Source organism: Chiroxiphia lanceolata, chromosome 15 (assembly GCF_009829145.1).
Source record: "Chiroxiphia lanceolata isolate bChiLan1 chromosome 15, bChiLan1.pri, whole genome shotgun sequence".
Lineage (NCBI taxonomy): Eukaryota > Metazoa > Chordata > Aves > Passeriformes > Pipridae > Chiroxiphia > Chiroxiphia lanceolata.
The window spans coordinates 13907197-13921799 of record NC_045651.1 but is presented as its reverse complement, the minus strand read 5'-3'; the positions used below and the strand labels follow the sequence as shown (position 1 = coordinate 13921799).

The window sequence follows — 14603 nt, the reverse complement described above, 5'->3', positions numbered from 1 at the left end:
AACGTTCCCCCTTCCCTTCACACAGGTCCTTGGATGCTGGTCCTCTGCCTGCAAAAAAAGAGAAATTCCTGCAAAATCCTTCTTGCTGACCTGTCTCCCCTGGCCACATCCCTCCTGTTGGGTCTCTGAAAGTTGCCTGATCCAGTGACATCGTGCCTGGTCCTCCTGCCTGCAAGAGGAGTAAAGCCAAGCTCGTGCCCAGCTCCCTCTGTGTCAGACACTGCCCGTGCTCTGAGGGGGGCTGACGGGGAGGATCCAGCCCCCTGGCCATGCTGAGTGGGTTGGCAAGGCTGTGGAGTGCCAGTGAAGGAAAGTGGTGAGGATGCTGAGGGCAAGTCTCCAGCAGTCCTGCCTCCACCCCCAGCCTGGCTGCCCTGTGCCCAGCGAGGCTGAGCAGACCCCCTGTGTCTGTGGGATGGCCGAGGGGGACACTGGCTGTTGGCAGGAGAGGGGGAGCAGAGGGGAGCAGAGATGCCATCAGCACCAAGGTATTTCTGCTTCAAAGCCAGGGGAGCAGCAGAGATGGACTGGACTGCCAGGAGGCAAGTCAAGTGGGAGCTTCCAGAGGGAGCTGAGGGAGCCCAGGGAGCTCAATGGGGATGCACCACATCCCACACTGGAGGGCAGCAGCCTGGCCTCGGCAGAAGAGCCTGAAGCCCCCTGCAAGTGCCCTGGCTCTGCCCCAGAGCTGCCTCCCACAGCAGACAGCCCCACAGCCAGCCCCAGCCAGGAGTGGAAAGTGGTAAAGATCCAACGGGTCCTCATCAACCCTGACACTGAGCCAAGGAAAGCAGGTAAGAGAAATCCCCTTTGGCCACTGTCCCCCACCCAGAAAGGCACTGCTGTGCTCCTGCTGGGAACACCCAGCTCTTCCCAGGGCAGGACCTCCATTGGGTTAGAGGTCCCAGGCTCCCAGCAGAGCTGCTGGGACTATTTTAGCTCGAAATGATCTCTCTGGCCTTAAAAAAAAGGAGGAATCTGTGGCTTTTCTCGGGAGGGGGGTGGGAAGGCAGCAGACGGGTTCTCACTGTCTCCAAGAACTCAACCCATTCCAAAACAAGGCATGAATGGGGTGGAATTCCCAGCCTTCACCTCGGCCATGGGGCTTGGTGGGACCATGCCCAGAGGGGGGTGGTCAGAGCCAGCTCCTGGGGCTCTGCCTGGGACAGGGACACCTTTCCCCTGTCAGCTACGGGTGGCCAAGCATCCCTCGCATGGCTTGGGGCCATTTCTGTCAGCCCCTGGTTTAAAAATTAAGCGCTTTATTTCAGGCCAGTTGGTTCCTACAATGCTCTCTGCCATCGCCTCACTTCACAGCCTGTGTCACAGCCTGCCACTCCTCTCTGCCCGTGACTGTCCCTTCAGACGTGGTGACACAAATACAGGCGCATATCTAGGGTTACTGTGGCTGCTCCCATGCCTGGACCTCCCCACCTCCATGTGGGAGATGCTCCCACAGAACTCATCCTCTTACAGGCCTTGGATCATTTTTAAACCCTGCTTCCACCCCTCTTTCTATTTTGCTCCTGCCCAGCTGTTATCTCAGCTGCCACACGGTGCTGAGGCAGGTGTGTCCCTGTCCCCATGGGATGGTGTTATCAGATGCTGCTCCTCAGCTCAGAGTGTGGTTTTCCCAAAGCAGCTCCCAGGGTGGGGTGGGGTGGGGTGGGACCAGCTGGGGATGCTCGACAGGAACCCAGTGCCCAGAATCCCTCCCCTGCCTTTTTGCAGGGTCAGACATCCTCCAAACCAGCAGCTCCTGGATAGGACACAGGCTGGGAAGCTCAGCCAAGCCCTTTTGGCTCACGGCTACCCCAGCAGCATCGTGTTTCAGGGCTCAGCACACAAACCAGATGGACCCAAATAGTCTTCCCATTTCTCACTGCTCTGGGATGGCAGATCTGCGGTGGGGAAAGGTCAGGCCTGACTCTGTCCAGGCTCAGCATTTTCCTAACCCGCGCCGCCATCCAGCACTTTTGCTGCCAGCCTGGAATTTTAAAGTAACTCAACAGGTTTGTTGGAAAGAGTTTGTCTGTCCCGTTTCCTCCCCCTCCAAGTGAGATCACCACCAGCCACTGCCTGCGGGACCCGTCAGACTTTCCAGAGCCTCCAGGCAGGATGTCACTGAGGGTCCTGAACACCGGGAGCAGCTCCGAGACCTTGCAGAAAGCCTGCAGGTTTGGGAAAGAGAGTGCAGAGGAGGGAGAGAAGGGCAGGTGCCCTTGTGGGTGCTGTCCGAGGCTGTCCCTGCAGCAGGGTGTTTGCAGGAGCATCCCTGGGGGGTGTCAGGGATTTGCTCTTCTTCTCCTTAGCTGGCTGGGGGTACAGGAACTCCCACACCAATCCAGCTTCTGCAGGAGAAAAGGCTGCATCCATCTGCACCCAAAGTGATGCAGGGCTGGCCCTGGGAGCTGGGAGCCAAGTGGGTGCCCCGCCTCGAGCTGTGTGGACCCACCCAGGCGGGTCCCAGGTGCCCCTTTGGTCCCCATCCAGCAGCCCAAGGCCAGGCTGGCTGCTCCCAAATATCCGGCATGGCGGCCCGGACTGGTTGGCACCTCTTGGGGCAGGCTGGGGAGCGCAGGAGCCCCGGGTAGAGGCAGAGGCTGGGAGATGCAGGAGGCAGGACTGGTTTCTCTGTCTGGTGTGCAAATAAACGGAAGGTTTCACTCCCTGGGGGCTGCCGAGCCAGTGCCAGGCTCCCTCAAAAACCAGAAAAGCACAAAAAAGCACAGAGGGGCAGGAAGAAAGGAAATTAGAAAGGCAAAAAATCAGGCCAAGAGCTCATCCTGCAGCGTGGACAGGCGCAGGAAGGGGGTGAGGCTGGTCTCACCCACAGTGCTGCCTGGCAGTGAGGTGCTGGAGGGGAGAGGTGATGCTGGCTCCCCAGGGATCATCTTGCCCTGGACTGTGGTCCCCTCATCACTCGGAGCAGACCATCCCTGGCAGAGGAGTTTCTGTGCTCTTCCCAGGATATCCTCAGGGCAGTGACACCGGTGCTGGATTTTTGCCCATCTCCAAGTGCCTCAAACCTTTAGGCACTGGGGAAAACTACGGAAAGGGAAATCCCCGCGTCCCCGACAGTGTCTGAAACGTAAGGTGCTGCGGGTCCCCAGCAGTGCTGGGAGGAGGGAAAAGAGGGTAAGAGGATGCTCGGGGCTGGGTAAGAGGAATGTGCAGGGCTGGGAGAGATGGATGCCTCAGGATGAGACAAGGGGATGCCCCGGGCTGAGAAGGGGATGCACAGAGCTGAGTAAGGGGATGCCCCGGATGGGAAGGGGATGTCGCGATTGCTCTCACCCCGCAGCCGGCTCAGGCTGCTCAGGGCAGACCCAACCGGGACGAGAAGCGGCGGAGCGGGGACACTGGGGGCGGCGGGACGGCTGCCGGTGTCGCCGGGGAGGGGGACCCGTCCCGTCCGGTCGGTCGGTCGGTCTGTCGGGGCGGGCAGGGGCAGGGGCAGTGACGGCGAGACCCGCCAACCCCCGGCCCCGGCCCCCGCCCGCCGCCCCCCCGGGCCCGCTCCGAGGGCGGAGCTGCCGCAACTTTCCTGCCCGCCGCCTCCTCCCCGGTGCAGTCGGGCTGCGCGGGGCGGCGGCACCGGCACCGGCACCGCGGGTACGGTCGGGCTGGGGGGGCTGGGGGGCAGCGACTGGGGGGCGCCGGGCGGGGGCCGGGGGGGCCGGAGGGTGCAAGTGCAGAAGTGACGGCGGGGCGGGGGTGGTTGGGTGGGCGCGCAGAGGGGAGGGCAGCGCGGGTGCTGGGATCTGGGGGTGTCCGGGGGTGCCGGGTGATGGCAGCGCGCAGGGGGTGCAGAGGGCTCCGGGGGTGCACAGGGGTTCCGGGAGTACATGCTCAGAACCCTCGTGGGTGCTGTGGTGGGCGAGGGGTGAGTGATGGGGGCGCACACACGGCCGGGGCTGAGCAGGGTTTCTCTCTAGGAATGAGCGGGGCAGGTGTCGGTTCCCTCTGCCCGCAGCCGGGTGTCCAATGTGGGGCGTGGGAGGCACAGCAAGGAAACACGGGGGCATGTGGGGGGATGTGGGGGTCCCCCTGGGGCAGGGTCGCACCTCCCAGCTCTGCAGGACGTCTTCCCAGGCGATGTCCCCTGCCCCCTACGATGGGGACATGATGTCCCCTGGCCATGCCACCCATGCTGGGGACACGAGGTCTGTCCCTCGGCTTGGCAGCCAGCAGGATGGATCCCTTACGGATTGTGCAAGGGACAGGCAAAGTCCCCGTGTCGTTCCACTCCCCTCCCGGCTCTGTCCACCCGACAGGGACACACCGAGCCTTTTGACCTTCTCTCGCCAGGCCAGCGCTGCTGGTTCGGGGCACCAGCCTGGTGGGGCTGTCACTGGGTCCTGGCAGCCTGGGATGGGTCACAGCGAGTTCAAGCACCAGTGGGCACAGTGGGGCTGAGAACCCAGGCAGGATAGGGGCCCCGGGGTACCTGGCCATAGGACGGGCTGGCTCTGCTGCACTCTGGATGGATGGGTGTCAGGGCAGCCAGGAGGAGGTCTGCCTGGCTCCAGCCCCCTTTTCCGAAGCTAAAAGCTTAGTGTTTGGCCAGCTGGGAGAAGGTGCATCCTCCACTTTTGCGGTGCAACAGCCTCTTCTTGCCCAGTGTGGGTGCGTGCAGGGCTGAGGCTGCTCACTGCACCCCCCCCGGGAAGTGGGGGTGGGCAGGGGCAGCCTGCCCCCATTCAAACTTAACCCCACCACCCTCTTCTCCTCCTCCTGGGTGGGAGATGGGTGCCCCAGGATTCGCTGCTTGGAGACTGTGGGGCCATTTCAGTAGGATTTGGGTGCTGGCTGGATGCCGGGGGGAACATGGGGAGGCAAACAGCTCCAAATCCAGCAAAGCCCTTGTGAACAGAGCACAGGGAAAACTTGCAAGCGCATTGAATTTTCTCGCTGTGCCAGATTTTGTCTCTGGCAAAGGCGCCTGTCAGGAGAGGCCCAGCTTGGAGCGTCCTGCCAGGCGGGCAAGGTTGGTCCCACCATGGCACCCACTGCCTGATCCAGAGCTTTTTGGGTCTGAAGGGCCAGTGTGGGTAAAAACTTCATGGAGGTGTTATATCTGGGGTATAGGAGGGTGGGAAGCTGGGAGTGAGGCAGAAAATTGTCATCTTTTTATCCATATGTTTGAATCATATAGGTTTCTAGCTAGCTCAACTGCCTGTCTGTGCTACCCACCGTGTTTTCCTAGCAGCAGATTATTTGGGATAACTCTGGGAGCTAGAGGGAAGTGCGTGCTCGGACTTAAATGTGTGTGAGTTGGTGCACATTGCAAAAAATCCTGCACAGCTGTAGCTGGGGCAAAGGGCCAGTTGGCTGCTCTGCCAAAAAACCTGCTTACATTTCCTCGGTGTCCAAAGCCCTCAATGTTTGGGTGAAAACACTGGATCTCCCCTCCCCAGAATGCCCGGCTGTGAAGGTTTGTTGGGGTTCATGTCAGGTGACACAGAACCACGTACCTCTGGAGGTGGGGTTTGTCTTGGTTTCACTCCTGGTTTTCCCAGTGAGATTTTGTTGGCAAGATGCACCATTTGGGTTGACCCACAGCAGGCAAGGAACTTTTGAAAAGGGGGAAAAGCACCTGCTGGTTATGGACGGTGAGTGGTGTGCTGTGCAAAGGAGGGTTTGGGGTTTCTGATCTGTGTTCTGCCAGTGGGTGGTCTGGTGGGATGCTCTGAGCATGGCCAAGATGGGCTGAGCATCCAAACTCGGAGCAGGCTAGGGACAGAGTGAAGACTTTGGAGTCACCTGCCAGCTGGTGACTCCAAGATTTCACATGGCCTGTTGTATCCTGCTGGTCCCACTGGGACTTGGGTACCTCTTGGCTTCTCCATACAAGGACTTCTCACCATGCACAGCTTCCAAGTCACTGTTTTCCTTCCTGTGACATCCCAGCCACGCTGAGATCATCAACTTCCACTGAATCTGTCAGTTCAGCAGGCCTTGGAGTATCTCCCCTCCCTGAAATTTGGGTCCAAATCCTCATTCCATTCCAGCTCTTGGAGTCCATCTCAGGGCAGGATAGGCCACAAGCTATGTCTGATACATCTTCACCTTCATTTGGGGTCAGATGGTGACTCCTGCCTTTCCTGGGTGGACTTCAGACATTCTGCAGTAGTGCCATTCAGGGGGGATCCATCCTTTGCATGGAAAGGTGAGCTGGAAGGAATTTTTTTTCCCCATCTGGCCAGGAAGGGAGAGCAACAAAAATGCCTTTCATCACCTTCGTCATCCTCGCTCTGGGGGAGAGAGCACAGTATGTGCTGTGGGAAGGATGACTGACAGCTCGGTAAGAAGCTGTTAAGCCCTGCACTTGAGGGATGTTCTGGAAGTCACCCCTGGAGCAATGGAAAACCTACGGAGCAAGTGCCTATATAAACATATAGACAGAGATCTATAGGCTCCTCTGGCTGGAATTGATGTGTGTTGAACTGGAATAGCACTTGGGGTGCTCATGTGTGCCAGGAGTCCAGCAGCTGTGCAGGGCACAGGGAGCGTGTCCTTCTCCAGCATCCCTGGACCACAGGTGACCAAACATGGACCTCGTGTGGGAAAAAAGAAGTGGAGAGGGCTGGTGGTGCTCATTGTGTTGGAAGATTTGGAGGGGGGATATGTTTCCATCCTGAAGGACAGTGTCATGGCAAGTACAGTGGGAAGGAAGGAAGGAAGGAAGCATGGAAGAGCACAAGAAGAGCCTGTCACGCTTCAGATTTTGGACTGGACTCCAGTTAATGGGCGGAAACCCCAGTGCTGCACGAGCCCCCAGCACCCTTGGCCACACATAGTTTTACTTTCGCCTCCTCCCCACGCTGCTCCAGCAGCCCCATGCCCCTCCTCCTCCTCCCCAGCACCTGGACATTCTCAGCGAGCTCAGCTCCCTCACGCCTGCCTGGGGCTGGGGAAAGGAACCAGCCAGGCTCCCAGCTGGCAGGGGATGGCAGGGAAGGAGGATGGGAAACATCATGGCTGGGAGGGGAGAGAGGGGTGCAGGAGCTGCCCCAGGTGGCAGGACCCCTCCAGCAGGGATAAAGGCTCTCACACTGGGATGAATAACCTAATCCCACAGCTCAGGCTGGAGCAGGGAAGGGAGATCTCCGCAATTTCCTCTAGGCTGCCAGAGGCTTTGGTGCTCTCCATCCGTGTGATAAAAATTGAATGTGAAGAGCAATTCTTAACCTCAGCATCCCCCGTAGTATCCTGAGGGATTGGGTGGACCAGCCCAGGAATGGTGGATGCTGGCTGGGCAGGGGCAGAGAGGCTGCTGGAAGAGTGGAGGGGTGCATACGGATAGAAATGGATTCTAGATAGAGGATTTCAGGTGGGGAACTCCACCCTGCAGCACATCCTGGCCTGGAGTGATGCCCATGCCTGGGATGGGGATACCTGGGGGTAAAATCCCAGGGGACAAATCCCAGTGTTGGTCCTGGCTACACGGGAGTGTATCTAGCAGCCAGTCCAAGCAGGAAGGGGCTGGCCAAGAGCTGAGTCATCCCTCCAGCACGGAGGAGATCCCCCCGGGCCCCTCCATTGCTGTTAAAAGGCAGTAGCAGGAGCGAGAGGCTGCGAAATGGCTCCGCCGAGAGCTCGGCTTCTTAGGCAGCCCTGGCCTCCGAGGGAGCGGGGATGCTCAGCTCGGAGCATGAAACCCGCAGACATCTGGAGCCTGTGGCTTGTTTCTCAACGGCTCCTTGGCCGTATTTCTGCTCCGTTTCGGAGATAAAGGCGGCGAGGGTGACCCCGCGGCGCGGGGCCCGCGGTGCTGGCCGCCCTCCAGCCAGCCCGGCCGGAGGAAACCGCGGCCCCGCTCTGCGCCGCCGCCAAAGCAAACAGAAACGGGGCGTTAAACAATGCCGGGCGCGAACCGGGGGGGATGCTGGCCACCGGCATCGCCCCTGTGGACGGGCTCCTCATCTCCAGGAGAGTTTCAACTGGCATCTCTGCCTCCTCTGCCCTGTGCCCAGCCAAACCCTCCTGTCAGGCAGCCTGAAGGCTTCATCCAGGGCGTCCTGCACAGCTCAGCGGTGTGTAGGGACTTGATGGGTGTTGAGGGAAGTAGGAGGGTAGGAGGAAGAAGAGGTGCCCAGCTTCTAAGAGCCCTCCTGCTTACCGTGGGCTTTCTGGAAGAATTTGGCTTAGTCATCTATCCCTTCCCTCGCTGGTAGGCTGAGCCACTGCTGAAAATATCCTGGAAGGCTCCCAAGCGGCACAGAAGGCAAGAAAATCAGAAACACATGAAGGAAGAGAAGACGGGAAGGGATGGGAAGGGAAGGGGAGCAGGGCTTGGGGCAGGCTGGCCACTCACCTCCCCGCTGAGGCCAGAGCAGGGACACCCATCACAGCCATCCTGGCAGCTTTTGGAGGGGGGGCTGCACCCCTGGTGGGTGTGGCTGTGATGCTGATGGTCGGCACTGGAGTCTGTGCCCAGCAGTGGCCTCGTCAGGTCTGAGGACGCTGCCCTTCCCACGGGCACTTTGGAGTGAGCTCGTAGGAAATTGCTCACCCTGAGAAAATGTGTTCCCGGCAGCTCCACATCCTCTCAAGTCTTCGGGAAGGGCTGGTGCCCTGACCTTTGGCCAGCACAGGAGAAGCCCAGCGGCACTCGGCTGCTCGCCATGGGGTTTGTGCCAGGCTTTTAGCACGTTGTTTTTAGCACTTGTGTTGAGTCCTGAGGCGGGAGGGTGGCTCCTTGCTGTGTCGGTGTCTGTGTCCAGCTGGTCAGGATCTGCACAGCTTCTGTCAGCTGCTGCCATCTCGTGTTGCTCCGTGCATCAATCCCCCAACGGACTGGCCCCCAGCCTTGCCATGAGGTCATGGCAGGCTGGCATCTCCCTGCTGACCTCAGATTTATTTTGGGGCTCAGAATGGCGGGATTTGGGGTGAGGTTCTGGGGGAGACACACACACACTGGCCTCTTCCCTGCCCACTGCCTCCACAAGCCAGGGCCAAAGCCATGTGATCTGCAACCAGAGACCTGCTGAGCCCTCAGAGAAATCCCATAAGGTCACCATGGTGCACAGAGCCCAGATGGAATATGGGGTGGGATAGGAGGAAAGGTCCTGAGTGTCCCTACGTGTCCCTTGGGCTTTCCCATCTGTCTCAGCATCTTGGTGGAGTGCTGGACTGGGTCCCCACTGCCCTGAACTGTGCTATCACCCCCATGCACCCCAGCCCCAGAGCATCTCTCCTGCCTTCCCCCAGCTGCCAGGAAAGGAGTTGGAATGCCAAAGGATACCTGGAGGAAGGGCTACCAGTCCTGGGCAGGGAGGGCTGAGACCCCACATCCACACTGAGCCCTCCTAACCCCTCTCTCCCTTCTGTTCAGGTCTGTCCCGCAGCGCCAGCCTCTCAGAGAAGGAGCTGAAGGAGGCGAAGGCGCGGAGCCAGAGGATCGCGGCGCAGCTCACCACGGCGCCCGGCCCCAGCTCCAAGGGCGTCCTGCTCTTCCACCGCCGCAGGCAGCGCGTCGACGGGCTCACGGGGGCTGGGAATGGCGGGGGGCTGCTGCTGAGCCCTGCGCCCCAGCCCCGGCAAGCGGCCATGGAGGAGGGTGAGGGGCAGGGGATGAAGGTGGAGCCTGACCAGCCCGGCAACCCGGGAGAGAGGATGCGGGCAAATGCACCCGCGTGCCAGGAGCCGCCTGCTGAAGCCCAGCAGGTCCCACTCAGCGTCTACCTGAAGGAGAACATGGCATCAGCCACCACCAATGGCGTGCAGGAGCAGGTGGCCAGTGGGATGGAGAGAGGGATGGAGGGGCTCGGGGATGCAGGAGCCCCTGCAGGGCTAAGCATGGCACCTGTTGCCCTGCCACAGCACGCTGAGGAGGAGAAAAACATTGACGTGCCCAGTGAGGTGCCCGGTGAGGTGCCCAGTGAGGTGCCCAGTGCGCCAGCGGGGACAGCCACAGGGATGGCATCCCCAGGTGGCCAGCAGCAGAACGGGGTGCAGGGCCGGCAGTACTACGAGGTCCATCTCACCCTGGCCAAGCCCAAGCCTGTGAAGAACCGGACAGCCAGACCCTTCGGCACCCAGGCGTCCCCCACCAGCAGCCAGACGGCGGAGGAACCCCCTACCCCGGAGCTGCCCCCGCCGCCCACCTACGCGGAGACCCTCAGCAGCCCCCCACCGCTCACCCGTGTCCGCTCCCCCCCTGCCTACTCAGCCCTGTACCCCTCTCAGGAGCAGAAGATGCTGTCAGGTCCCCTCCTGGGCTGTGGGGTGAGTGGACCAAACCCCTTGCCCAAAACGGGGATCCTGGAGGAATCGGCTGCCCGGAGAGGAAGCAGAAAGTCCATGTTCACCTTTGTGGAGAAGCCAAAACTAGGCCCCAATCCTGACCTGCTGGACCTGGTTCAGAGTGCAGACAGCAGGAAGAAGCAGAAAGATCAGGGAGAGCCCAGTGCAGAGGATGAGCCCTTTGTCCTTGGGGCTGAAGCTGCCAACTTTGTCCCCAACAGTGCATCCAGGAGTGGGCACCACCTCCCACCAGCTGAGGATGCTCCGGCATGGTCCTCCTGCCTTAAGTCTCCCACCATCCAGCCCAAGCAGAAGCCGCAGCCCAGCCACATCCTCAGTGAAGCGAGAGGGAAGGGGGCTGAGCTCTTTGCCCGCCGGCAGTCCAGGATGGAGAAGTTCATCATCGAGGCTCCCTCCCAGCCTGAGCTGCTGCGGTGCCCATCGCCCACCATGTCTCTGCCTCCCTCCTGGAAATATGACAACAATGCTTACCTGTCACCCATGGTCTCCAGACGCCCCTCCAAGAGTCCCTCCAGGCCCTCCAAAACCCCCCCTGCGTCTCTGTATGGCAACAACCTGATGGAGAATGAGGTCTCCCAGAAGGAGCTGGAGATCTCCAAGCACCAACCCTACCAGCTCCAGTCCTCTCTCTTCATCCTCTCCCCATCTAAGGGGCCATCAAGGTCCATGCCCCAGGAGATGCCTCCACCCAGACCCTCTCTTCCAGACGCCTACCCCTACCCCCAGCAAGCCTCCTGCCCGACCTCTCCATTGCCCCCTTCCCCTGTTTGGCATCCCCCCGTCATGCCCAGCGCTGGCCAGACCACCTCCAGCCCCTTCCCTGGCACTGCCGGGGCTCTGCCCCTGACTCACGAGAGCCGTGCCAGTCCCGGAGCCCCGGCTGAGGTGCTCCTGGCCTCCCCGTGCCGCCTGCTGCCGCCCCGGGGGAAGGCAGGCTTCCAGGCACCCCGGCCCTCCTACTCCACCAGGAATGCCGGCATCGAGCCCCAGGTGTGGAAACCTTCTTTTTATTACAAGTAGTGGTGGCGGAGAGAAAAACACGGGGGTCGTAGGCTGAGTCTTCCCTAACTGCTCATGGGAGCACCAAAAGACAAACCAACCGCAAAAAAAGGGGGTAAAAAGAAAAGGAAATAGAAAAAAAGAAGTGGCTGGGAGGTGCAGTGCTGGGATAGTGGGTGGCAGGCACTGCTGAGCCGCCAGTGAAATGGGAGCTGAGGAGGCCCAGGGAGGCAGCAGGAGTTGGGGCATAGAGCCCACAGGATCCCAAACAGCCATCAGGAGCCTGCCTGTGCTGCCAGGGGGCTGACGGTGCTTTCTCTCTTCTCTCGTCTGGAAACTGTACAGAGCATTGCACCTCTGGCTCCCTCCTTTCCTCACCTCCCGCCTTTCCAGCGCTCAGAGCTCTGCCTGCTCATCTGCATCCCCTCTGTCCTGCGGCTCCTCTCGGCCTCCTACCAAAGCAAACCTGGAGGGGACACCCCACCTTTCCACCTCACTGTGCCTGCTCCTGGCTCTTCTGCTGCTCCTTCAGGATCTGTCCTCATTTGCTTCCTCACTGCAGAGGAAGAGCTGCATCCCTCGGGAACAGTAAGGTCCTGTGGTGCCAGGACAAGGGACACTGTGGAGTGCCTGTCCCTCCCTGGGCTCAGTGCTGGAGCTGGGGTGGGCGGTGCTGTGTGGCATGGCTGGAAGCAAGGATGTGCTGGGATGAGGAGGATGGTGAGGGCAGGGCTGCTGGGTGATGCTCAACCTGGGGCTCGTTGTCCAGCCGTGCCTCTGCCCATCCCTCACTCTCACCACTCTCCCCACAGTGCCAAGTTGCCTTTTGACTGTGCTTTTATTTCTCTTGCATTTTTCTTTTTTCCCCCTCTTTCTGAATACACTCTCTGCGCTGTCACACCTGACTCTTCTCTTTTCTGCCGTCTGGGGAGCAGTGCCGGGCAATGGTCACCTGGGGTCTCCGAGCATCCCCAGAGGGAGGCTTTAGGAAGCTGCAGGTAGTGAGAGGGCCTGGGATGTATTTTGGGCAAGGAGGATTAATGGCAGGCTCAGCCTGCCCCGACCTCCTTGACAGGCAAGGGGGTGAAGAGTCAAATGCGTTCTGGGGAGCCCTCGCAGTGGTGCAATGCACGAGGAGGCATCCCCAGCTCCTGTAGGGCTGAGCCAGAGTGACTCTTACCCTGGCACCCCTCCTGCCACTGTCCCCCTGCTCTGTCCCTTCGTTCTCCCGAGTGGGGGTCACTAACCCGCTCTCTGTCCCTCTCCAGGACAGGCGGTCATCCCTCCCTGCATCGCCCACCTGGACGCCCCGGCTGGCGCGGCGCCCGGGCAGCCTGGACGGCTGGGCCAGCCCGGCCTCGGTGCCCGAACTGGATGAGGGACCTCCCATGTCACCTCCATGGAGTGAGAGGTCCCTGTCCCCGCTGCGGCAGGACGCGGACCCCCGGGCCAGCCGGCAGATGCAAGCGCGGCTCGCCAGGAACATCATCAACGCTGCCCGCAGGAAGAGCTCCTCTCCCAAAGCCGTGGGGCTGGAGGGCTCCCGGCCCTTCACCCCCATCTCCGCCGGTCCCCCCAGCCTGCCCCAGTCCCCCCGGCTGGGGCCCAGAGCGCCGGCACTGCAGGCTGCCAGCAGCGTGCTGGGGAGCCTGGGCAGCCCCTCGCCCACCCACAAAAGCCCCTTGAGATCGCCCAGGGCAGGCAGCCCCCAGTTCTGTGCCTCCCCCGGCATGCCCCGACCCGCCTGGGCAGAGGGTCGCCGGCTCCTGCTGCCACCCAGCACGTCCTCCTGCCCCGTCCCCAGGCTGTCCCCCATCCCCAAGAGCCCCCTGCCTTCCCCCGTGGTGGGCGGGCGATGCCCAGCCAAGCGCTGCACCTCCCGGTCCCCGACAGACTCGGACGTCTCCCTCGACTCCGAAGACTCGGGGACCAAGAGCCCAGGAATCCACAGCTTCAACCTCTGTCCCCGGGGCTGGACCGGCAGCCTGCGGCTGAAGACGGGGGGTCTGCCCTCGGGGGCCCCTTGCACCTCCTAGATGAGCCAGCCCCAGCCAAACACCCTCTTCCTGGACCTGTCAGCCTGGGTGATGCCACCCGCTGACCCCCCACGCCGGGAACACCCCAACCCTCGGGGCTGAGGTCCCCAAAAACCAGTGTCCCTGCAGAGCTGCCGCAGCCCCTCGGTGTGCCAGCAGGGTCAGGTGCCTCCTGCTCGCCCGCCATCCCGTGGCCCTGCTCTATTTTTACCACGCCAACCTTTCTGGGCAGGACTGCGTGATCAGCATGCAGGAGCAGGCAGTGGGGAGAGCCAGCCCTCTCCCTCAGTAGTCCCTGCCCACCAGCCATCCCCCTCCCGCATAGCCAGGATGGGATGGACTCGGTGGTCCCCTGTGAGCCCCCTGTCCCCAGCTCCCAGGTGTTACCCTGGGGTGTCACTGCAGCTCTGCTTTGCTGGGGTGGCACAGCCACCATATCCAGCATGGATGGGCAGTGTGCCATGACCAGGTTCCCTCTCCCAGCCTCCAGAACTATCCAGTTTCAACTGAAACCAGATTCTGGGAAGGAAAAGTTAATTTTTTATTCCATCTCCCCAGTTCTTCATTGCTGTTTTTTTTTACTTTAGACTCCTCAAAGAAATTCTCCCAAATCCTTTCTTCCCTGGTGACCAAAACGAGCCAAAGTTATTTATTGCCACATCAAGGGGACTGTTTATAGGTGCCCTCCTGTCCTCCCCAAACAAAGAAGTACAGCCCCATTCTGTACCTGTCACTGTCCCCATCCCCAGGTTCACCCCATCCTCATCCTCACCCTGGCAGGATGGAGGCACACACAGGAACCGATGGGCTCTGAGGCAGCCAGGGCAGGTGGGAAGAGACGGGGGGCTGTGGGGGGCTGAAGGAAGTGGTACATGTTGCAGAGGGTTTGAAGGAGGTGTCAGCGCAGGAGAGTGTCCCCATGGGGACGAGTTGGTGTCCCCGCACCTTGATGAGACCAGCACTGGAAAAGAGTTTGAGTTTGGGCTGCCAGAGCTCTGACACATTTCCATTCAGGGAGCCCCAGTCACTCCTTCCCATTCCCCAGGACACACTGTTGGAGCCAGCCCATCCCTGTTCCCTGGAGTACCTCCACCCTGCAGTCTGTTCTTCCTGGAACACAGCCCCCCATTCCCAGGACATATCTCCCACCCTCACTCCACCAGCCACCATAACCTGCCTTCACCACGCCGCTGTATACCCAGCTCAGAAATAAACTGCCTTTATCCCACCCAGCCTAGCTCTGATCTGTCCCCGAGGTCACCTGGGAACACATGGCACATGGCCACCTCCTGCTGC

At 60.8% G+C, this 14603-nt stretch overlaps 1 protein-coding gene across 1 annotated transcript; it reads left to right on the top strand.

Moving 5' to 3' along the window:
- The first annotated feature begins 322 nt into the window (after nt 1-322).
- On the top strand, nt 323-14535 carry SYNPO (synaptopodin). Its single transcript, XM_032703211.1, has 3 exons — nt 323-794; nt 9341-11262; nt 12540-14535. Exons 1-3 carry the CDS (start codon nt 323-325, stop codon nt 13305-13307), a joined length of 3162 nt encoding a protein of 1053 aa, XP_032559102.1. The 3' UTR covers nt 13308-14535.
- Nucleotides 14536-14603: the final 68 nt, after the last annotated feature.